The 25,899-nt window shown below is 43.6% G+C and overlaps 1 protein-coding gene across 2 annotated transcripts in view; it reads right to left on the reverse strand.

Moving 5' to 3' along the window:
- prkcbb (protein kinase C, beta b) overlaps positions 1-25,899 on the reverse strand; it is a 98,898-nt gene that overhangs the window by 25,718 nt on the left and 47,281 nt on the right. For both annotated transcript variants that reach the window (XM_070980928.1, XM_070980927.1), the window contains exons 6-15: positions 20,442-20,598; positions 19,657-19,791; positions 17,722-17,818; positions 13,934-14,077; positions 7,483-7,656; positions 5,099-5,190; positions 3,996-4,058; positions 3,265-3,403; positions 2,289-2,369; positions 1,721-1,828 (exon numbers count right to left, since the gene is read on the reverse strand). In XM_070980928.1, coding sequence (XP_070837029.1) covers positions 1,721-1,828; positions 2,289-2,369; positions 3,265-3,403; positions 3,996-4,058; positions 5,099-5,190; positions 7,483-7,656; positions 13,934-14,077; positions 17,722-17,818; positions 19,657-19,791; positions 20,442-20,598 — 1,190 coding nt within the window. The remainder of the gene's footprint in view (positions 1-1,720; positions 1,829-2,288; positions 2,370-3,264; positions 3,404-3,995; positions 4,059-5,098; positions 5,191-7,482; positions 7,657-13,933; positions 14,078-17,721; positions 17,819-19,656; positions 19,792-20,441; positions 20,599-25,899) is intronic.

The raw sequence follows: 25,899 nt of genomic DNA on the forward strand, positions 1-25,899 counted from the left end.
CTCCCCCCTACTGCACCGCAACGCCCATCCTGGCGCACCTCTGAACGCCTGGGTTTACCAAAATACCAAGTGCGCCTGCCTGCGCCGGTCGAAAATACTACTGCGCCGATGGCGCAGCCTGCGCTGCGCCGGTGGCGGAGTCGAAAATAGAGCCCTGTGTCTCTTTCTGTTTCCATTTTTTTTTGTAATAATTGATCTTTTTGTTAATAAAAGATCAGTGAAGCTGCAACAAACGTGATTCTCTTCAGACTTTATTCCCTGTGTTCTGCACCTGTGTGTGGGTCCCATTCTCATTGGTTGGAACATTTACTTGTAATATATTCAACTGTCCTCACATGTTTTGTGTTAATTCAGTTAGTATTGACATAATTTCAAGAATCTCCAACCTCCAAATCAAATGACTCCCCTAAATGGGGGACTAGACACATCTCAAGGTGTGGAATCTCTGCCTTGGAAGAAACGACCCCAAAGATGACTTCTATCAGAGTTTGTGTATAGCCCAAGTCCCCAAAGGTTGCTAAAATATCATTTGTCCCCAATCTCAAGGTAAAAAATCATACTGGAAAAAAGAAGCTTTAATCAAAAAAAACAAGTGATTTTTGTATTGTGGGTATCCTTCCACATCTGAAAATGATGGCATCTTCTCTCTAAACCATGACAGAACAGCAAAAATGTGGGTGTCCCCGAAAGTGGCGTGTTTTTCCATTCGACCCCAAAGGTGGTCTAAGTACGTATGTGTGTGTGTGTGTGTGTGTGTGTGTGTGTGTGTGTGTGTGCAGTTTGTCATCATGGTCAGTGAAGCATAGAGTTAGGAGATGAGACAAAGAGGTGAAGGTTTGATAGAGAGGACTCACTCCATTTATAGCAGTAATCAGCTCTCACACACATACATGCACGCACACATGCACACACACATACACGCATAGACACACACACACACACCAATACAGCCCAGTTTGGATGTGTCAGGGCATCATTTGGTACTGGCCGATCTTTTCTGAAGAGGAGTTTCCACAGTCAACTGAGCACGCTGCACGAGCTTAGGCTATTAGAGCTGTGCAATGTGTCTGTGTGTGTGTTTGTGTGTATGCGTGTGAGAGAGAGATGATGAAAGACGGAGAATTTGTGTGTGTGTGTGTGTGTGTGTGTGTGTGTGTGTGTGTGTGTGTGTGTGTGAGAGAGATAGAGAGGATGTACAATGAAAAAAGTGAAACAGCAGCTTAACAATGAACACTGCAGTGAGAGAAGGATGGGAAACAGAGGGTTAGAGGGAGAGAGAGAGAGAGAGAGAGAGAGAGAGGGAGAGAGAAAGAGAGGGAGAGAGAGAGAGGGAGGGAGACAGAGAGATGGAAGCAGGACAGATAGCAAGAGCGGACACTGTTGTTTCACTCCAAATAAATGTTCCCCCACAATGGCTTTAATTATGCAGATAATTTTGATGTCCCTCTCTGCCTCCTTCTCTTCCTCCTTCCTCCGTTCACCTCCTCTCTCTTCTCCTGCCTGTTCTTGCATCCTTTCCTCAAACACCCTCCCTGTTATGTCTTCTCTGTCTGTGCGCGAGTTTGTGAAAGGGAGACAGAGAAGAGAGGGAGCGAGACAGAAACAGAGAGAGAGAGAGAGAGGTTTTGTGGGGAGAGAGCAAGGTTGAGCACGCGAGACAGACAAGTGTGTGTGTGCGTGTGTGTATGTGTGTTTGTGTGTGTGGGGGGTTTACACTCACCCCTTTACAGATAGCGACAGCCTCCTTGGACATTGACTTGGGATAGGAGACGTGATGCTCCATGATGGACTGAAATAACTCATCCTCATCCTCACCGTCAAATGGAGGCTGGAGAGGAGAGAGGAGAAGTGAGGAGAGAGGAGGAGAAACAGAGGGCAGGATAGGACAAATAGAGGATATTTAATTTGAATCATTAAAAGCTTTTTTTTTGTCTGAGCTCCTCAGAATCTAAGTGCTGCAGGCCTGAAACGCTCACACATTCGCGACATTCACTCCAAATGAGATATCCGGGATTTGCAAATGTCACATCTACTCTAACAATTATTAATGCCACGAGAGAAAAACTCATCAAGGGGTATAATTTAATAGCTAACCTTTCATTACATGATGTCAGATTTTAAAGGCTACGATCATGACTGTTTGTTTTTTTTTCACTTTCAGTCATGAATACAAATGCTGCTCAGGGAGTTTCTACGAGCACATTCCTGTTTTGTTTCTTTTGTTCCCCCACTGGGTTTAATAATTCTATTTGTAAAACTAAAACACACACCCACACACACAGACTAACCTGTCCAGCCAGCATCTCATAGAGCAATACTCCAAAAGCCCACCAGTCCACAGATTTTCCATAAGGTTGGTAGGCTATGATCTGGAATATAAAAAATTAATTAGCTTAAAAGAGTCATAGAGAGGGGGGAGACGCGATATCATTTAAATATAAAACAGTGCATACTTTCAGAGGGCATTCGGAGCGTTGCACTCAGTTGTTCACATGAACTGCCAAAAGTGTATTAAAAAATGAAAAAAAAGAGAGCTAGAGAGTGGTCAAGTGGGCATAAATATTAGATTGTCGGTTTTGTAAAGACCCCCAGTCTGACGTCAGATGGTATTTAACCATCTGATGAGCAGTTCTGAAGAAGCACACTGGCTCCTATTGTGCAGCCAATTAAAATGCAGCCCTGAGAAAGAACTGATTTTAGATATTAAATCATCCACATGTAGCAGCAGTACTGGTGGCAATGATGAATGCTGGTTTAGCAGTCAGCATTAGAAAGCTGCTAGAAATGGTGTCCAATAAACAGTTTTAGTAGTATTTCCATCTGTAGCAACAATATCATTTGTCTTTTCTACATTTGCTTTGTTTTTACTGATGATAAATTAGAAATACTGTTTTCATTACAGAGTTTTAGAGGTGCTGATTGTTCGATGTTGTTACTTATCGATACAGCCAGGCTAGCTGTTTCCAGTCTTCATGCTAAGCTATCGGCTGCTGGCTCCAACATCAGATTTACTGATCTGGATATGATCTCTTCTAACTCTTGGCAAGAAAGCAAATAAGTGCATGTCCTGAAAAGTCCAACTATTGCTCGAAGGAACTGGAGTGTCGATCACTCTGCACTAAATAAAGCATGCTCTTTAGCAGCTGTGAACTGCAGGAGTCAACACAACAGTGTAAATGTGAACACACAGTGGGCTGGAGACAGCGACCAGAGCACCTGCAAGGCCGGCCCACCCACCATCCCTGCACCTCACACACACTCTACCTCAGGAGCTATGTAGTCTGGTGTTCCACAGAAGGTCTTGGTGGTGACTCCGTCAGTCATGTTTTCTTTGCACATGCCAAAATCTGCTATCTTAATATGACCCTCGCAGTCAAGCATCACATTGTCCAGCTTCAGGTCTCTGCAGGAGGCAAAAACAAGGTTAAAGAGGATCGACACTCAATTCACGACCCAACACGGACGAAGGCTCATCATCATCATCACAATGTGTTCTTGCTTATTCACTTCAAGTTATTAGGATGTCTCGATGGCGGTAAACCCGCAAATAAAAACTCCACAGCACACCTTTAATGAACCAAATGAAACAGCTTGCTGCAGTACTTTAGTGATTAAGACTCACATGTGTTACAAAGTACCTGCTTGTCAAACTTCAAAATTCAATTTCAACTCACAATCCTATTACCAAGAAATCAAATAATTAATTAAATCAAATGCACTATGATTGTGTAATATTTAATTTTCTGCTTCAGCCATTTCTGCCACAGTATGTTACTGTGTGTCATTGACAGAACGGGAGAGAATAAATAATTATGAGAATAAGATTGCATTAATATCAATCTAAATTTGACTGTCAGTGGTGATACATGACTTGTGGTTTCAGATGGAGTGCTGGATATCATAAATCTGCCCCTTGAGCAAGATGATCTCACATTAGATGATAATTGGTGTGGTATAAATGTTGTATATATAGTATGTCATGGGATGGAGGTTACCTATAGATGATGCCCTTTAGATGTAGGAAGAACAGACCGATGGCTATCTCTGCGGCGTAGAATCTACACAAACACAAGGCGAAACAAAAACAGTAATTAGATGGAGGCTGAGAGAAAGGACAGGAGGAAAACAGAGGGATCATTTGTGTGTGTGGGTGTGTGTCTGCATAAAGGTCACTGCTGTCTCTTCAAGGCCAGAGAGCAGCTGATAAGATCAACAGGAGGAGTCTGGACACACTGACCATGCAGTCAGCTGCTGTTTGTGTGGGCGTGCGCAATCGGCGTCTGTTTGTGAAGTGCGCCTAAAAGATGTCAGGAGGCATTTTGAAAGCGCGGAGAGTGGTGGAGAATATGCACAGCCTGTTTAGAGCTTTTTGAGGATGTTTTATTTGTGCTCAGAATGATGATCAGAGCGGCGTCGCTGCAGCGGGGAGCGAGACGCAAAACGTAAATGCACAAGGGTGCCAAATAGAAAAGACAAGACACTGAGACGAAAGTTCAAGGCGTCATCATCCGCAGAGCAGAATATCTTGACTTTTGTCTGATAAATAAATTAAACAGAGCAGAACACGCTGATGGCGTTAGATAAACGACTTCCTCGCCGTGTTCGACTTGCCCTTCAGCCGTCTAAACCTTCTGCCAGAGGGAAGAAACTCTAATTCCCTACAAAGCAGATGAAGGGCAAACTCCTCCACGGCTCTTGCTTTCCGCAACAGCCCGCTTGTCAAATATGTCAGCCCGCTGGTTTGACTTGACACCAGTGATCTCGCCAGCCACCTTAACTATGCTCCGCAGTTTTGGAGGTATTCTACTGCACGCTGAAAACTCGCTGCTGGATTACTCTTGTGTCTTTGAAGTTCCTCAGAACAGCAACGCGAGTCGGGGCAAACAACATATTTTACCCCCGGGCTCTGCTGGGATTGCTCATCCATCACCTGAGCCCGTCAAACTGCTGATGACTCATTCAGTATCATTTAAAAAAGCGTTAACAAACTGTGAAACACCGTGGGAAGCGTGAGATTAAGATTTTGTGTTGTGATGGCGTAAGAATGTACCTCAGCCTTCGGTCCACAAAAGCTGCTTTTGTGTGTCTCTGTACTCACACAGCATGGGGCTCTTTGAACTTGCCAACCTGCTGAATCTGATACATGAGATCTCCTCCGTTTATGTACTCCATGACAAAATACAGACGGTCCTGTGGAGAGACAGGCGGAGAGCAAGATGTCAAAAAGTGCATGTTCCTGAGAGGTCACAGAGAAATGGGATGATAGAGAGAAAAAAAAGAGCGAGATGCTGCAGAGAGAGGTATTGTTCAGAGGTAAATAGAGACTGAGGGGTCAAATGAGAGAAGATAAAAGGAGAGATAGAGGAAAAAAATGGAGGGATAAGAAAAATAAGTCTGTGTGTCCAATCAGTCTTCAACTGAGGGAGCACGGCAACTTCAATTTAAGAGCTAATTCTCCTCCATTATCTACAGAAATTGGCAATAAGGTACAATACGTGTGGGAGTGTGGAGGGATTTGGTATGTGGCCATTTGTGCATTTAGAGAAAAATATTGTGGAGTTGCGTTGTGCATTCGGGCTTTTAATGTGTGTGTGTGGGGGGATATTTTGCTGCACTGCCTGCTAAGTCTTATGAGCAGTTGTTTGTGTGCAGTATGCGCTGATGACGTGATGTGTGATTAAAATGCATTTCTATGCGCGCACTACAACGTATACAGTATGTATGTGTGCATGCATGCATGTTAGAATTGCCTTTATGTGTGTGTGTGTTATAACTGCCTGCTAAGTCCCATATGTATGAATCCTCTGGTCAGAGAATTAGCACTGAGGAGGATTAACACACTCATTTCTGGTTAGTGTATGTGTGTGTGCGTGCATGTCTGTGTGCCAGGTCAACTTTATTTGTCGAGCCTTTAACCGCAGCCTCAAATAGATTCAGCACACATTACGTCCATCAAACGTCGAAAACATGACCGAACAAGTGTGTTTATGTTGTACATGCAAATGACACGCACTCAGTGTAAAGCATGAGACCAGGGAGCTATATTTACTCCTCTGTTGACTCATCTTTGGCGTAATATGGATTAAACTGTACGTCAGAAGAGGAGTATGAATTGAATATGAATCCGGCCTGTGTGCTCCAGCTGTGAGCCGGTGACAGCAGGCAGGGTGGCTGCTGTTAAGACCACAGCGCTCACCAGCAGTGCGGCTCTGGCCTTCAGCAGGACACCGCACTGTGGCGCGCTTCATGTCAAATAGAAAGTGAAGGTGGAGGGAAGGATGACAGTTCAGCTTGCAGAGAACGTAAATGGATCATTTTTCTGGTCTCTGGTCAGGACATTTTCACTCCTAACTTGTCACATACAGATGCTTAATCAGGACCCCTTAGTGTTACTTTTTAAGGCACTGGGTACCCCTTCAGTGTCATCGTGCAGAGCTCTGCGGTCGAAGTTAGCGATAATAAATATGCAACACTGGGTTCAAAATAAAGCTTAAAATAATAAACACTTGGTCAATGTTGTAAAATGGTCACACACTGGGTAGGTTTAAGCATAAATACTACTTGGTTAGGTTTGGGAAAATATCCTAGTTTGGCTAAAAATGAGCACATTAGTTGTATATGTGACTTAAAAAAGAAAGAAGCCTTCACTTTTGGTTTCACATAGGTCATGAACCCTGACTTCCCATGACCTGACTTTCATTCATTGTTGCGTTGTCACAGTATGATATTTTTAGATATTTAGTTGGAGTACAGTAGTCCAACACTGAATACACAGTTATACTGTGTGTGTTAGATGATTATTAGGTACACCTCCAAAAAATGAATGCAGTTTGGTCAAACAGTCCTGCAATAAATCCAACTGTTGTGAAGGTTCAAATGTTCAGTTTTAGTCGAAACGGTTTTAAAGAAGTGTCAACTGCATGATCATTTTGAGGATCAGAGTGCATTGCGTTATACAGACAGATACTTCTGCACTTAGCCTGGACAAAGTAATAGCTGAGAGTGAGATGAGAAGTTTGATATGTTTCAAATCTGTCCATTCAATATGCAGCTGGTTAGCTTAGCTTAGCATAAAGTCTGGAAACAGGGTAACAGCTGGCATGGCTTTGTCCAAACTTAAACCAAAGTGGAGAAATGAGCTGTGGTTTTATGGAGGGTTACATGCCAGACTATTTCTTTTCCAAGTCTTGTCATCACTGTGACGTTGACGTTTTACACTTTTAAACAAATGGGAAGTTTCAATTAGCAAGTTTCAGAGGTTTACGAGTAGCTAGCTTTTTTCCTGTTTCTAGCTAAGCTAAGTGAAATGTAACAGACAGATAATGGATATGATATCGCCTTAATCTTTGCAAAAAGGTGAACCAACATAATTCCAAAATGTCAAACTAATGCTTCAATAAATAAGGTGCTGTTTTTCATAAGATTAGACAATATTTTTCATGATATCTTCCAAGTGTTGTGATAATCCGTGGGCCCACCTACCATGCTCTGGAAGGTGGAGTGCAGCTGTGTTAAGAACGGGGGCTTTCCAGGCAACGCCAGCACTCTCTTCTCCACCATGGTGCATTCCACGTCATCATCCTGGATCACAACGTCCTTCTTCAGGATCTTTATAGCATACAGATCGTCTGTCCCTTTACGCTCTGCCAGCATCACCTACGGAGAGGAGAGAGGACAAAGAGGCTCGATGGGAAATCCAAAGAAGGTAAATTCATTAACATTCAAAATCTAATGTCAAGCCGTTCTACCAACATCACCTTGAAGAAAAACGAGTGCAGGGAAGGAAAGAAAGAAAGAGGGAGAAAGAGGACAAGGAAGGGAGGGGGGCTGAGGGATGTGGGAGGCAGGAGAGATAGAGGAGGTACTGTAAAGGGCAGGGATAAAGGAAAGCTTCAGTGACTGTTTGGGTTAGATATGGACAGGGCCAGGCCAGCTGTTTCCAATTAGACAGTCATAGTAGAAATAAAGAGATGAAGGACGGGAGAGGAGGAGAGTGAATGTATTCTTTCAAGATGTGTCTGAGGAGAGGCAAAATAGAAGAAGTGGAAAGAAAAAGAAAGGCAGGCCAGAAGGAAAGGTGATAAAAGGCTCCTACATGGTGTGATTGCATGTTACACTGCCAGAGATAGACCTAATAAAATCTCCTTTGCAATTTGTGTCAGACTTCACAGTATCCATTCTGAGGCACGTCAAATTGTGAGATAAACGCCTGGTGATTCATAGCAGCGAGATGTTAAATAAAAAAAAGCAAGCACACATGTCGTCAACTTGCATCATCCCTTTGTGCTACCCTCGTTTTGAAAATGCAGCAAAATAAAAAGCAAGTTTGGGCCACGGTGCTGGCTTTATGTGTCCTTCATTCAGCAGACACGGAGCTCACAGCGCTGCGTCTGCACTGGATTCTGTGTAACGTCGTGCACATTCTGAGCGCTTGCTGAGTCGACACTGGTCGTAACACGGGCCACGCTGTTGGAATTGACCGTTCGCTAAACCCCCCCGCCAAGCAATGGTTGTCCAATCACAGCTCTGCAACGGTCAGTTTTGTTTTCAAGCTCCTTCAGGCAAAAGTGTGAGGAATGGATTAAACAACGTGTTTATCTGCTCTAACGTAAGAGGCCTCTGTGGCCACATTAGGACGATTAGTTCACTGCCTGCAGGAGGCCACCGAGCACATCATTAACTAACTAGTGTTGCATAAGTTTATGGGGTTACAGGTCATGTTAAGTCTTTACTGGTTTTGGGGAATACTTGAGCAGTTTGCCAAACACATGGGTTAGTCTTCATCCTAAAAGCCTGAAAATACAGTAAGAACAGTTGTGGAAGCTAATTAAGCCAATCAAGGTTATGTTAGAATGACAAAAACTGCCTGATCTTGATTTTTCCTGATCATAACTGTCATACGAGGACTAACTAGCGCTTCAAAGCTCTTTGTGTTTCCATGTCGTCTAGACATTCAATGTCGGCTAGAACTGCTGCTTTCTTCAATCTGCCACTGTTATCACTGTAAACAGTGACTGTGCTGTGTGAGAACGAACAAGCAGAGCAGCAGCAAGTGGTTGAAAAGTTGTGAAGACGGCCATCTTTGGATGCCAAGGCTGAATCGACCATCAGCGCACACGTCTCACAGTTGCCATTTTGTATCAACAAGCAAAGATTTCACACCAGGACTGCACAGTTAGCGGCCTTAATTAATTATTCTCTCCAATCTTAATGCCGTGCAGCTCAGTTCTGCCATTACTTCACCGAAGAAGAGGAAAAGAGGAGGGGCAGTTAACCGCGCAAAGCAAGATTTTCATACTGTTCAGCTTCTCGCTGCCCTTCACGAACATCAGGGAGGAGAACAAGTAGAAAAAGACTAAGAAGAGAAAGAGGGGATTATTTTGCGTTTGTGTTTCTTTCGGGCGCACAGTGTGGGGGCGGGTGGAGATAAAGGAAGGTGAATGGGTGAGGAGAGTTGGATTTAAAAAGTGGAGGACAGATTGAAGGAGGGAGTGAAGGGCAGGAGGATTGGGAGGATGGACAGACAGAGGGGCAGAGAAAGAGACTGGCAGGCAGCTGTCAAGCAATCCAGAGATCCTTTTTGTTTTAATTGTGAAGTCTGGAAGCACGTCTGCTTTCAATTTCACCTGTGACACACCCACACACACACACACACATATATATATAATCTGTAGTTGCTGATTCCTGTGGAGGCCAACCAGACAGATGAAACCTCTGTGCGATGCCTCTGCATTGCTGTGTATGCGTGTGGTTTGTGCGTGTGTGTACTCTGCAGATTAAATGTCTTGTAGCCAAGGTCAGACTCATACTGCTTACAGTCTCTCAAACAGAGGAGTAACCGTTTCTGTCTGGTCTTCCTCTCTTGCAGCTCTTGTATCCTGTTCTCCTCTCCTCCTCCATCACCGCTTCTTCCCTCTTGTTTCTCGACTTCTCCCTTTCCTACATTTCCTCTTCCTCTCTCCTCTCCTGTCCTCATATCGTCTTTGCTGAAGAACCTCATAGCTGCTGCTGCAAATAGCAGGCAAAATGTAGGTCAAGTCTCAGCTCGCAGGTCATCTCATAAAGTTGAAGCAGGCTTGTGACCAGGTCACAAAGTCACTGAAGACTGAAATGTGTATGGGAGAATTACATGAGCGAGTGTAACTGTTGAAGGGGTCTGTGCGTGTGGCTACCCTGCGTTGCATTTTTTTAACAACTGTTTCTGTGACAGTATGCTAACAGCAAAGACCTCTCTAAGGTCCCATGCACGGAACAGGAGACCCAGAACAACTGTCAGAAACTGAGAAAAGTTGTAATTTATGTAAACCATCAGCGTAGATAAGCAGCGTCTCTTTTTCCACATGTGAGAGCGCTCTGCTGAATCCAGCAGACACCCTTCCTCTTCCTATTATGCTAAAACTAATAAACGTTTCATCTTAAAGCAAAGCCATGCACGGGCAGGAAGAATATGGAGGAAAAACGGCTGAGCTTTACATTATATGGCTAGCATGGTGTGTATGTACTGTAGCTCCCATAAGGCTAATTGAGTTTTGGGACCTCAACAAAGGATCTTTCATCCAGTCGTATTTCATATAAAAACCTTTTATGATGTTTCTGATATTACTTGGCATGAAACGCAGGGTGAACCTATAGTGACTCGGATATCGACAGCTCAAATGCTCAAGTTAAGCTGAGTTTGATTGATTTATTGATGTGTTTAATATACAAATCCGCTGGGGAAGCAAAATAGACTTATTCTACGTCTGCAAACAGAAACATGTGCTGTCAAGCCCAGAGCGAGCAGGACCAGCTCACTCGTTAGAAGTCGCTGTAGATGCGTATCTGATTAATGATGCAAACGGAAAATTTATCACACTGATTATTCTTCCCAAAACCGCAGAGAATAGAGCAATAAGAGTGACCTTATGTCCACTTCATCACTTTCTTCCCCCGAAGAAATCGGAAACTTATCATCTTTTCTGTTTATGCTTTATAAATATTCAGGCATGGTAATGTGGAGGGGTTACTGGGTTTGGGATACTACAGGGAGTGCAGCACAGACGGACAAAGACATACAGGTATATGTGTGTGTGTGTGTGTGTGTGTGTGTGTGTGTGTGTGTGTGTGTGTGTGTGTGTGTGTGTGTGTGTGTGAGCTTGTGAATGTGTGTTTGCGTAGAGGGCAGCCACAGTTCAGGGGTGTGCATTACAATCTTCAGCGTTAAAGTTTAGCTCTCTGTTGAAGTTGGATCTAAGCTGGTTGTATCCTTCGGTGTGGTGTGTGTTTGTGTAAGCGTGTACTCATCACATATGGTGGCAGTGTGACTCTATGTAAATACAAACTCCATTAAGTTGAAACAAGGAGGGAGGACACCATCTGGCCCAAAGCTCATTTAATGCAACCACAAAGACAAGGACAAGACCGGCACAAGAGAGAGACGACATAAAACCACAGGGTTTCATCCAAAATCAGAACACCTGCGCACGCAGAAGACGCGCAGGGCGCAAAGTAGCAACCGGAGCCGTTTGGCATCCTCGCCAAGGTGACGCATTTGATTCTTTATACCTTCTATCTTCTGCGTGTGATTTTAGGCATTACCTCATGCATTCAGCGTCCAATCGAGGCTCAGTGTCTTCCTCAAGGTCTTTTGGTCACAGTGTCGTTCGTAAACTGGCTACTCCACTATGAATTGTGGTGTTTATCACTATCGGCGACGCCCTTTTATCCAAGAAAGTTGTTCAGGGTCATTTGACGGGAAAGCGGTCCTCAGGACATAAACTGTCATGTGTCGTAAATGATGCTGCTGTGTTCTCTCTGCTGACCTTGCAGAGTGAATTTACCCAGGGAAAACTAATGAAAGCACACTCCGCTGCACCGCATGATGCTGCACCATGTTGTATTACAGTGGGCTGTGCTGCGTTATTCTAAACCGCCATATATCATATATCTTATACAGCCCAATGGATCATATCCACCCGTGCAGTGTGCACGTGCTGTCTATCCCCACACAGACTTCTTCAGGCTGCTAATGTGCTTAAGTTAACAAACACATTAAACATTTTTACTAGCCATTTGATGATTACCTTTTGGTTTTATCATGTTGTATCATGCATTGCTTTGTGCTGGCTGACAGCAGACCACAATAAGACAAGAGGGCTGGGGCTGTGTTGCTGTCACGAGGTCAATTACAGACCCTGAAATTTATCTACAACGTTAAATATTCATGAACAAATAAGCAAAAATGAAAACTACAGTTATGCTTAATGGTCCAAAACTCATCTAATCTAACTCATCAGGACCCTGTGGGTGTGGTTTGATCTGCTTTGATTGACAATGACCTGATAAAATAAGCAAACAACCCACCAACTGGCATCACATTTTTACTCAAATGTTACTAAACTGCACAAAGTATGTGACACATTTTTTCAGCTGAGTCCTGTCCCCTTCAAACAAGTGAAAAAAGTGAGAATAAAAATACAAATATATGTATCTCCCATGTGAAATCACCACATAGTAGTACTATATAGTATTTTGATTCAGGGTATGCACATGTACAAGTGTAAGGTGCACAAGCAGCAGATGTCCACCGACACAACAACACATTCCCTCTTCCAGCGTAGACAGGAAGTGAAAAAACAAAGGAGTCTGAGCACTTCCTGGTTGCTGAAACATACGATCAACAGAGGCTTGGCTTGAAAATGATGAATATGAAGGGGTGTGTGTGTGTGTGTGTGTGTGTGTGTGTGTGTGTGTGTGTGTGTGTGTGTGTGTGTGTGTGTGTATCATCTCACTGTAAACGAGAAGTATGTGTCCACAGAGACATCTTAGCAGCAGTATTGTGATGCAGATGTCCTCAGATGGTGAGGCAGCTCTGAAACTGCCAGCCTGCCACACAAACTGTGTGTACGTCTATGTGCTGTGCATGGAATAGGCCTAAATGAGGAATGTGTGTACGTGCGTGTGTTTGTCTCTGCGCTCCAACACAGGCTGCACATGTGTGTGTTTGTCTCTGTGCTCCAACACAGGCTGCACATGTGTGTGTGTTTCTGCAGAAGGTGTGTACTCATGCGTATCTGTGCATGTTTCAGGAATCTGTGTGTGTGTGTATGTGTGTCCCGGGTATTCCAGTAATGACCGACCCTCGACTCGCTCTCTCCACATTGACGCATTAGTGTTGCTTTAAATGCCTGTTACTATGGAAACAGGCTGCCGGCATACAGGTCTGGTACACAGACAATGCTCTCTCTCTCTCTCTCTCTCTCTCTCTCTCTCTCTCTCTCTCTCTCTCTCTCTCTCTCTCTCTCCTTCTTTCTCCACATCCTCTCTTTCTTTTCAGTTTCCTGACTTGATTTTCATTCACTCACGTCAGTCTTCCCCCTCCAAGGTGTCCCCCACCCTTCTCGCTCTCCCTCTTTTCATTCAGCCTGACGTTTTAACCTCTCTCTCAATTCATTCACGTCAACCTTGCCGCCATGCTCTTACATCTGTCTCTCCCTCTCCTTTCATCGCTCTCTCCACCTGTCATGTCATCCTCTTCGTCTCTCTTACCCTTCATCCATCTCTGTCCACCCGTGCTTCATCTCCTTTAATTCCCTCTATCTCTATCTCCTCTCTCAGGCCATTTTTTCTTTCCTCTAAGCTCAGCGTGTGGATATAGAGATGTAGTGCTCAGTCAAACACGAATGCTCACAGACGCATGCATCATCTCACACAATTAGAGCACCGATATACTTGGTTTAACTATGTCTTTGCATACTTTCCACACATATTACACATCCCCTGGAAGCTTAACAATGTGCGCAGCCTTAATGGTGAGTCCTCCATGTCTATAATTAAGCACATGAACATTTGGGGCACTATATCAGGATTTGCTGTGATGTTAGAGCAGGCAGAAACATCCTAAAATATGCACCTGTGGCTCCGACACGGACACACATCAACACCATGACCTCACCTTGCCGAAGCTGCCCTTGCCCAGCACCATCAGGAAGTTAAAGTCAGACAGCTTCATGCGATCCTGGTTGCCATTGGAGTCGAACCGGGATGCAGCGTTGGCCGACTTGCCTTCTGTGTTCTTGCCCGGGCCGATCTTAGCCCTCTAGATGAGAGGAAGAGAAAGTGTGTTAGACACAGCCTCCAACGTTCACAGAGACCGCAGGCTGTAAGTGGACTGATAGAGGGTTGAGTTGGCACATCACTCTAATATATTTAAGCATGCAAACATTAAAAAGTTAAGATGGGGCAACTGCTGATTGTCCCATTGGTTCAAATATGGATGCTGCTGCGAAGGAGCTACAACCTGTAAAGCATGGATGCTTAACACACATCTTCAACCCTGCAGCACAGAAGATCTGTACAATCAACAGTTTCAAGGTGGACACCCAAGATTAGTGGCACCAATTCAGTATCTGACCAAATGTGAAATATGGTCACACTCTGCCCTTGTGCATGTTTATATTAAATGCTGTCATCATTTGACAAACTCTGAAAATACATGCTACTACTTATGTGGAGGCCTATTAGTTATGTTAAATGCTAAATATGCCAGTCACATCAAATATACTAAAAGAATGCTACGTTTAAGACGGTGGGAGAATTTTCCCACCAGGGAAAATATCCTCCAAGATCACTGCCAACACTACAATGAACAAAAAGTATGAGGAGCTTGACTTTACCCTGACATTCTCGGCAGAAACACCTACTTCACAAGTCAAAGTTCTAATAGAAATAAATACAAAAAAAGTTTAAAGTTTCCACTAAATGTTCAGAGGCTCTTTATTCAAAATTTGGGGCATTTTAATATCACAGAGAGAACATTTTTGTTGGAGAGACAAGAGCAGAATAGATAAATATGTTCTAAAGGGAAAGTTTTTAGCCTTTTGGTTCATTCTATATCATTTATTCCGTGCTGGCACTTTACACTCCACTTCACACTTTCCATAACAAATATGGCCTCCCTGAGAGTCTGCCACTCTATTCAGTCAGGACTGCCACTTGTTTCTGTCCTTCAACCGCTCTCTCCCACTGACTGAAAGTGTTTGTACCACCTCTCTTTTCTCTAAAATTCATTTCTACTTCATCTTTATAAATGTGCCCTGTGTCTCTGACTCTCCATTTATTCATCACCACTTCCCTGTCTCTCTTGTCTATTCACTCCGGTTCATTTCCAGCTCTCTCTGCCTTGACCTTGTCCCGCTCCCTCGTCCCGTCTCTGTCGTACGAAACTGTTATAATCTTAAAATCTAATCTAATTATAATCTCACTTTGTTAAGCCATGCTTCAATTAAAAAAAAACAAAACAAAACGGTCTTAAGAAATTAAAAAAAAACGCCTGCACCCTCAGAGGCAGAGGTGCAGGATGAGTACATCTTATCCTATCTTATCTCAAATTGCTGATCCACAGTGAGGCTCTCTGCACTTCGTCTGTCCTGTGCAGTAATTTCTCCTCTGGCTCGTCTTGAAAATTGTCAGAGACAGCATCCGAGTATTCTGCTGCTCCCTGCGCTGTTTGTTGTGTGTGTTATGTGTGTGTGTGCGAGCCATACGGTTCCCAACTCATCAATGGATAAAAGGCTCTATCTGTCTCCATCTGTTCTGACACACACACGCACGCACACACGCACGCACACGCACGCACACACAGGGGAGCAGTAGAGGTATTTGTGAGCAGCAGAGCATGCTGAAGGCTACAGTCAAAGCCTTCAGAGATTAATGCTGCTCTCTCTGTCTGCAGCCATGTTTGTGCACATTATAAACAGCAGAGGAAGAATGAACGGCAGCAGCACAAACTGACTAACGGCGGGTTTTTGCATTTGTGAATAAAGAGTGTTTGTGCACTTATTTGGTGGCATCTTTACTATTCATTATGAAATAGCAAAGCATCGTCTGTCTCATCCCCGTTGCTGTCCTAACGCAGCCTCTGTGCAGCAGCTGACGTGTGAAAACTGGGACAGCTTGACTATTTTAAAAACTATTCCTAAGGACTTTTAACCAGTGTCCTCTACGAAAATGACTTGCTCTTTTTTTTACTGACACAACTTCTTCTTCTTCTTCTTCCACATTTAACGTCTAAAATATCAGAGCATTATCACCAGCCCCATGGCAGATAACAGGAGGAAGTGGAAAAAAGGAAAGACAAACAGACACAAAGGAAAGGAGAATGAAAAATAAAGAAAAGCTGAAGATGAGGAGGAGAAGTGAGAGGGAAGAAAGCAAAAAGGGACAAAGAAAGAGGAAGAAATGGTGACAGTAGAAATTTATTGTATGTATTATTTACTTTACTGGTTGCACATTATTTAGCAATGCATGTTTTGATCAAAACTTCATGCCAATAAAGCTTCAGTACACTGAATCGAGATGGAGAAATGAGGAAGCCTTGCTTTCTGCTTCTTAATTTCCTTTCAATAACGAGTTTGACTGTGTGTGTGTGTGTGTGTGTGTGTGTGTGTGTGTGTGTGTGTGTGTGTGTGAGTGCGTGCGTGCGTGCATGTGTGCGTACATACAACATGCATTATTTATTACTGTGACTAGCTTGTATGTGTGTTTGTGTGATTGGGATGTGAATGGAGGCATGCAGGTCATGTTACCAAAGTTCAATCTCCCTCTGTATGTGTGTGTGTGTGTGTGTGTGTGTGTGTGTGTGTGTGTGTGTGTGTGTGTGTGTGTGTGTGTGTGATAGCTGGCCCCTCGAGATTGTGTCTCAGTGAACGTCTGAGGACCGTGACCTTGAGGAGATGGAGGGAAAGAAAAACAGATAAAGAGAGAGAAACACACAAGGGGGCACTGAAGGTGACAGAGGACAAAATAGATAAGTGAAGGAGAGAAAGGGAGGCAAAATGAAGACAAGGAGGAGGAAGAGAGGAGAGAAGGCTCCCAACAAAGCCAACATCCAGACTCTTAACTGAACACACTATCAACAATGAAAAGAATCTTGTTTCACAGCACTTATCTATCACTAGACTTTGTTCACAGCATCAAGTGACCATCGCATATAAAAGCTTGCACTTTTAAATCTTGCATCACAAAAGATTTTGCCTGTTTTTTGATTATTATTATTATGGTTTTATATGCAAAGATTAAACAACTGAGATGTAATGTGTTAATTAATGAGCTTTTAGGGGTGCTGATAGGTGGATTTTATTACCTGTGTACAGGGCCAGGCTAGCTATTCTCCTGTGTTTCCAGTCTTTATGCTAAGCTAAACTAACTGCCTGCTGGCGACCCTCTAACCACTATCGGGGCTGAAGTAGGGACAGGTGAGAAAACAGAAGCAAATTTGCTCTTGACCAGTTCCACTTCACTCTGTGATCAGCGCGTTTCAGAATGACTCTGATGTTTTGTGGCTTCATGTCAGCAAGACAGAAGGAGAAGCGGAAAAGAGGAGAAAAAAGAGGAAAGGCACAGAGCAGGGTTATCCTCTCCACTGCCAAATGTGTTAATGAGTGGGCCTACTGGTCAGCCACACACACACACACACACACACACACACACACACACACACACACACACACACACACACACACACACACACACACACGTCTGGACCTGCAGTGTGCCAGACCGGATGGTACTATAAGTGTGCCTGCCAACTGCTAACAGCTCTCCCAGAGAGGCTCTCACTCAGACACACACAGATGCACAGTGCGGACACATGGACACACACACACACACACACACACACACACACACACACACACACACACACACACACACGCAAACAGCCTAAAATTTCCCAATGCACACCTCAAACTTCTGCCGTAGCTCCTCGTTGCCCTCCTCTCCCTCCGGAGCGACGGGGACGTTGAAGTACTCGCCTTCTTCCTGGGAGAGCAGCTTAAACCTGAAGAGGAAAGAATATTTCCAGTCAGCTCAATTCCCAATTACTTGATACAGTTTAAGCGTGTAACTGCTGCCATTAGCTGAACTGCTGACACTTTATGCAGTGATTTAAAGTCTATAAAGAATAATCGGCTGATTGTTTTGTAATTCACTCTCCTTCATGGTGATCCAGCGCAGCCTGACAGAGATGGGCCAAAAAACACAGCGAAGATGCTTATCATTTAGCAAAATCAATACAATATAATTTCTCATATTGGCCTCATTACAAGTAATCCCACGACCTCATACCTCCAGCATCTCCAGTAAATAACACTGCGTTGGGTGTTTACGCTTTAGTGAGACAGATCAAACTTTTTGCTTTGACACAGTCGATCCTACTTCCCTTTTTTTTTCATCTTCTCAGAAAATGTGGCTCCTGTTGATTGTGACCATTTTTATTGGCAAAATGCTGTTTATTCTTTTTAGTTTATTGACTTGTATGTGGGCAGTGCTGTCAACAAACAGCAACACTTTGACATAGTTTTATGCGGCTGCTGTTGACAATCTGCCCCCCTGAGATGGAGTCTAACGACGTGAATGTTACCCGATGCACAACACGTACTTTAATTACTGTGAATAAGCACCACCAGTTTGGGCCTTTGAAGCTTGGAAGCATGCATCCAGTAACTGGTCCAATGGGTGTGTGTTTCACTATTATTTGTTGCATTATCATGAAAGATGTTTCTTTTCCTCAGAGAGCCATGAGATCAGATTTCTGCTTCCAGAGGTTACAGCTGATATCTTTACCTTCTTTTTGTTCAAATGTTGTTATTGTTATTATTGCTAAATATAGTTTTTCGTACCAAATCATGATACTATCATCTGTTACCAACAAACCTGTTTACCTATGCTCCAATGTGTTGCTTCCATCAAATTCAGAATAAACATATATTTACAAAAATCAATGAAGTTGAGGAGATAAAATGTTGAATATATTGTCTTTGCACTGTTTTCAGTTGAATATATGTAAAAAAAAAAAAAAAAAAAAAAAAAAAAAGGGTTAGCAAGCTATCACATTCTGCTTTATTTATGTTTTACACAGCATCCCAGCCTTTTAAGTCCAGGATAAGCAGAGCAGCTGAATACAGCAGCTCAAATATACTGCAAGCAGACGGTACCCATGTAATCCACTGTTAATGGCACAACGGAAATGTCTAAAGTAATGGAAGACAATCAAACAGGTTGCAGTTCTTCACTTATTGTGGTGATGTATTTTTCAGCTAGCAATTAAAATCTGCTGCTGGCTGTGAAAATGAATGACCCATAACTTGTAACAAGCACTGAGCCGTCTTGTGTAGCATTATAGAACACATGGATTTCTGGCTTTAAACCTCAGCTGTTACGTTCATACCACTCTCACTGTGTGCCTCCTCCCGATGCTGGTGCCAGCAGGTGTGAGGCTATGGAGCACACACTTACACAAGTTCTCTCCGCTCTGAATATCAGCTTTTTAATGGCATCGCTCTCACACCTCCACCATTCCACCTCAAACGCTGGCATCTCATTAAAAACCCTGACAGAGCAGCGTCAGCAAAAAGACAGGAATATAGAGACTGAACTCGAGAGAGGGAGGTGGAGAGATAAAGAAGAGGAGATAAAGAGACAGGGTAGAGATGCTTTGGCTCTGAGTATCGCCAGAATAGAAAGAGGAGCTCCAACTGAAGTATTTCTCCAAACAGTGCAGTAATGAACAAGGTCACCTTCACTCCCCCTCCTCCTCTACCTGAGCTGCATCCCTGCCTCATGTCTCTGCACCCCCCGCCCTCTCCATTCATCCACCCATACCCCCTTTCATCTCACCATCCGTCCACTCCTTGTTTCTGGAGCTCTGAGATGCCAAAAGACAGCGATCCCATGAAGTCGTTGCGGCTGGTCAGGTCCCAGTCCCACACCTCCACCGACAGACGGCGGTCCTTGTCGTACTCCTTCAGATGGCTGTGAGAGAAACGAGGACATCGACAGTTGGATGATGGCCGAGAGAGGTAACTTTAAGTGTTGTTCTAGTATTTTGACCCTCTTCTGTTACGTTTTTAACTTTCAAACAACAGCAGTCATCATTCAATTCAAGATCAATTTGTGGCCTCTGTTAATCTGTCAAAACACACAAAACATATACACAAATAGCAGCTGTCCGTAAGTCTCATTTGGCCTGTGTTTTACTTACCCCACATGTTTGATGCAGTTTATCAAAATACTTCTATCGTCTCTTATTTTGATTTGTTGGATTAGTGCAAAGAATACCTTTCAAATTGAACATCTGCACCCAGATGCCTGAAAATGCAAATCTCAGTCTTCTTCTATGTGATGCATCTTATCAAGAATGTGACTTCAGGAAACCCCAACAGCACGTTTTATGAATAGAAGAAGCCAGATGTTTCGATGTGAGCGCCAGCGGTTACACATGGCGAGCATAATGTGGTGCTGTTAAAACACTCTTAAAGCACTGGGTGAGAGAGAGAGAGAGATGAAGAAACAGTGATCAAATGGGAAGAAGACTTCATGAAGGAGAAGAGAGGAAAAGGGAGAGAGAGACAGAAAGATAAAGACAATAAGACATCACCAACCATGGTGTTATAAAGCCTTACAATTTAAAGGTCTCATTCCAGGTGGGGTTGAGGCAGCACTTTATGGTCTTGGTCTTCTGTTTACTCTCGCTGCGGGGATCTGGGATCAGTTTAAGCTTCACGTAGGGGTCTGATAGACCGTTGGGGTCCATAGGAACCAGATTCTTGCCCTCTTTGACTGGGGAGGAGGGGGGAGGGCAGACAGGACAGAAAGAGGGGGAGGAGATGTGAAGGCAGAGGGAGAGGAACAGAGAGAATCATGAATTCATTTACCTGAACATGTTATGATTTTATTGCATTTTAAACGAAATATGAACCTTAATAATCACTTAAATAAGACAAAGTAACGGCCACATTCAGAATAATGGAAACAATAATTATGCGACACTTTCTTTACATTTCCTGTACAAAATGCAACTGCAATTTGGTTGCTGTGTTGATTGTTGCCTTTTCCAAAATTCATACTCTGGAGAAGCTGGTATGAATGTCTCCATTTGGTGAGCCAGTTTCCTTAAAAGCTATGAGAAGAGTAAAATCACTGAGAACATAATGATTAACCGCACGCTTGTATTTATTAACAGCAGGTGAGCTCAAAACACTCTCACTGTACTTATCCACATGACCAACATGTAGCATTGAAAGAGTGTCTTCAAGTTTTATTCAAAGCAGTCAGTATCTTCTATGGTGAAGCAGCCACATTTAGCAGGTTGGCAAACTAGTCAATTTATTCTGATTTTGGAGAGGACGTCCAGTCACAAACTAAAGAATCTACGTAACAACAAAAAATACCCAGATACCAAGAAATTAAATTAGGCAAGGCAAAGGTGAGGCAACAGAAACACACACACACACACACACACACACACACACACACACACACACACACACACACACACACACACACACACACACACACACACACACACACACACACACACACACACTAGAACCCCTAGAGTTGCACTGGGGGTTAAAGCCTTGAGGTTGCCAGATCTGCCTGTAATGACCATGTAGACAGATGAAGGTTGCCATTTCCAGCACTAATCCTTCTTTTGTGGCCGTCTGTTATTGGGCTGTAATTGTATTCCAGTGGCGTAAAATCCCCTGCGATTGTGTGTGTGTGTGTGTGTGTGTGTGTGTGTGTGTGTGTGTGTGTGTGTGTGTGTGTGTGTGTGTGTGTGTGTGTGTGTGTGTGTGTGCAATTATTGCTGCTGGTCAAGTTGCGAGGTGACATCCAATTACCAGAAGCAGGGCTGGTACCACCGAGTCTTAGGCAGCTCACTGGGGAAGCACTCAAGAACACACATAAACACACACACAAGCCCCCAACCCCCACCCCCCACCCCCCCGCCCCATACATACACACATAGAAAGAGCTTAGCTGATGTAGCTCAATAATTGTGTTCTATGGAAAACGACAAGCAGAAGAATGGCTGAGGGAGGACGCTCTGAGCTGTGTCTTTCTGTGTTTGGGCAAACAGTCACATCATGTAAGAATAGACTGTAAAACATTTTAGTTTCCAATTTCAATTCCTTGACTACTCAAACCTTGGACAGCTCCTGAGCAGGAGTGTGATTTACAAGCCAGTGCTGCTCATAGAGACCAACTCACTGCCTGGTGCCTCTGAGCTTCACACACCAGCTCAGGCTTCTCCCCGCCAGAGAGGTGACATTACTTATTTATTGCCTTTTAAGAACACTTAAAATCTGATCTGACCCTACCCACTGCACGAAGATCCATCTACAAACGTAGAAACCTAAAAACATGTCTCTTGATATCACGGTTTACTGGGTCAGTAACACAGAACGTGGTCACACCTGTGGTTTACTTCCCTTTCCTTTGGTTTAGCTGCTTTAGAGTTCACAACGCACAAACCAAAACATGCATTTCACTTCACTGGATATTCTCTGGCCGTCTCACAGGCATACAGCAAATGAAGAAACAGTTTGATTTACAGTGTTACATAATGCTGAAGCAGGTCTTTGTTATGTTGTCACCACAAATGCGCCTGAGTTCACCTGAAGGCGAGACCTGTGTGGCCACCTCACGCGATGCTGGAACAAGGGTCAAACAGCTGCTCGTCAAACTGAAGCACGCTTTTTTTTACAATTAACAACTGAGATGCAAAGGCTGTCAAAGCTGCGGGGTGCATGCAGCATCCTTTCCAACCATGACTGAGAGGAGAGCTTCCGAGCGAGCTCGCAGTGTGAGAAAACCTCAAGGAGTCAGAGAAATGAGGTTTTCATGCTGTTAAAGCGCTATGCTACGCTAAGCTGTGAGAGGTTAACCACAGCACAGACCCAACGGCCAGCATTAAACCCACAGCGGAGCAGGTCAATAAATATTAGATGATGCCTGTTAAAGTGACCATCAAATGCTGGTTGAGGGGAGCTATAAAGACAGTGGCATGCCAAATAGTCTCACAGGACACCTACAGCAAATACAGAAGGGTGTGTGTGTGTTTGTGTGTGACTCAGAATGGATCTGCTTGTGCATGCACAGGTGTGTAACGTGCGTGCGACTCTGTGCATGTGTGAAATTCTAGCTTGCATACAGCACGTGCTAATTGCAAAGAGCATAAATGGGGCTGTGTATAGATGTGTGTGTGTGCGTGTGTGTGTGTGGGGGGGGGGAATAACGTGTGTGTTTGAGTCTGCAGGGAGGGCGAGCGGAGATAAGAGTGCAGTTACAGCAGAATACTGCATGTGCACAGCGGCGTGGATGTTGGCAGTGCACCTCTTCCCATGTGAAACATCAGAGTCTGAGTAGGATTCGTGTGCTTGCCTGAATATGTGCTGCACAAGGTTTTCCACATGATTTCGTCTCGCTGGTGGCGAAACAGTATTGACAGCACATTTATTGCATATATTCAATTTGGCTTGTGTGTACAGCTGAGAACAAGACGTGCCACCAAAAATCTGACTCCAGATCTTCTCGTGTGAGATCAACATCTGTACTGACTCAAGAGACAGACAGATGCTGACGTCGTTGTAGTGACCACAGTACATCCCTGCATGAGTTGAGAACTGCTGCTAACACATGAGAGGTTGATTTAGTCCATCAGGACTGTGACTTCAGGGACTGGTACTGTATTTGACTCTTAACCATCTGTATTCGGTTAACACAATAACACACTGAAGGCACCAAGATATTAGGTGCTGCTTGCTGTTCGTTTCTACAGCATGAGCTGCAGCCAGTGTTCATTCTTATTCATGGACCTTTAAGGTGAAGGCCAAAAAATCAAAACACCTATCAGGATCAATTTCTTTATCATGACTTCATGGGTCAAAGCACGGTGTGTAATTTCTGCTGCTCGGGGTCTCTCAGTCAAAACAATGAACACAAAAGATGTTTGATGATGTTGTGAAGCAGGAGGGGATCATGGGAATTGCTGTCTTTATTGTTAAACAGCCACGCTGGCGATAAAATTCTAGTTCACGGATGAGGTCTTAAGTTTTATTCACTTCACGTTTAGTCACGTTCGCAGACTTCCTTCCTCAGTATCTGACATGTCATCTGGTGCTTTCTGTGTTTCCCCAGAAGTTATAGCAACAGGCGGCCGGATGAAATGCACTTTTATTTTGTATAAAATTAAGATTTGTAAAATTTCTCTAGTTTCGCTGAGACTGACATTAGATTTGAATAAAATGAACGTTCAGAGAGAATTTTCAAATCCTCAGCGGGGCCATCCAGAAAATAAATGTTATTTCTTCCATTCTCAAAGCTCTTTTGGAAGCGTGGTATGTTTTAAACTTTGCTTTTGAGGCGAGGCACAGACAGCCACAGTCATCATTAGTGTATTAAGGTGATATACAGTATTCTCCAGCAGAAGTGCCTGTCAGATGGTCAAACAGCATCTGATCCCTCCCTCCCCACACCAAGCTTTTTCGGCTATTCTCCTGCCATTAGGCAGTATGCGCAGCACCAACAGAAGGGGCCACCTTTCACGGCCCCAGTCCCCCATTCCACTGCATTTTGCCTGCTGGAGCGTCCTTGAGTGAGATGCTGATCCTCCATCTCTGTGTGCACTGCTGTGCTACTGACCCTGAGCTCTGATCTCCCGGTGAAGGGGGAGGGGGGCAACTTAAAGGTGATCAATAAAGTGTCACTTTACACCCATGTCAATCGCTTTGATTGAATCCACAGCTGGTTCACAGCACAGAGGCATTTCTCAGTGTAGCAGCCATTTCCACCAGCTAATACTGCGTTAAGATGCAGAATAATTCCTACTGGTTCATTCTCTGTAGTGTTTTTTTCCCCACCTCACTGCAATGAAGGAGCATGCTGCTGGTGGCTCCACACTGACCCCTATTGACCAAGATGAGTACTACATATCTCACTGCCTCATATTGCCTGTACAGAAAACAGGAGTGTAACACAACATTAGTGTGTTTTCTGCAGAGGAAATATGAGCATGACAGGGTTGAAAATACAACCCCTGCTACATCTTGAGATTGATCGACACACTACGACCAAACTCAAAGGTGGAGAAAGGACAATAACAACAATACTAAAGTGTAAAAATACTCTGGTACAAGTAAAAATCCTGAATTCCAAATCTTACTTAAGTACAAAATCAGCATCGAAATGTACTTAAAGTACCAAAAGTAGTCATGATGCACAATGAACAATTTCATAATAATACAGTATATATCATCATTACATTAATGTGGTTGTCACTTTTATGTTGAAGGTGGTAAAGGTGGACCTAATCTTAATACTAAACTAAAGTGTCTCTAAAATGTGGTACAAAGTACAAAGCAAAAAGTTGCAGAAAATGGAAATACCCAAGTACAGTATAGGAACCTCAAATTTATAGTTAGATACAGGACTCAGTAAATGTATTTAGCTGCATTCCACCAGACAAAAGTACATAAAATAAGAACATAACTCGCAATTTTCCCTGACAGTTTCTGCCATTCGGCTGTATTTCATTTGATTCTGTTCTATTATGCAGCACTTGTGAGGTTTAGCCTTTATTGCTGTCGTAGCAGTCTCTGTGTGTTAAGTCTGCTCGCTTATCATTTCCCACAGTAAATCCCAGCTAATGATCAGTCTACGAGCGTGGGAACCAGGGAGAGAGAGGAGGAGAGCGAGAAGGAAAAAGAGGAATGAAACCCAGCCAAAGACCGGGAGACAAAACCATGAGGGCACGAAGGGAAAACGCTTTTACATGCAGACACTTGCACATGCAATCTGTGTGTTGTCTGTTTTCAGGATATTCAAAAAGTTATTCTGCTTGTATTTATTGGAGACGTGTTCACTCATGAACAGATCCTATATATTGATTATATATGCTGTGCAATCTCACTGGAATCAATCACTTCTATCTTTCGGGACAGAAGTGAAAATCCATCTTTTTTTTCTTTAAACAGGAGCACATCTTAATTATTTTCTTAGATCCAAGATCAAAGTCAAGTTTCCAACCCCTTACATTTAGTTAGCAATTACTTGTCAGCCCTTAGGCAGCATGGGTAA

The sequence above is a fragment of the Chaetodon trifascialis genome, chromosome 15 (genome assembly GCF_039877785.1).
Source record: "Chaetodon trifascialis isolate fChaTrf1 chromosome 15, fChaTrf1.hap1, whole genome shotgun sequence".
Lineage (NCBI taxonomy): Eukaryota > Metazoa > Chordata > Actinopteri > Chaetodontiformes > Chaetodontidae > Chaetodon > Chaetodon trifascialis.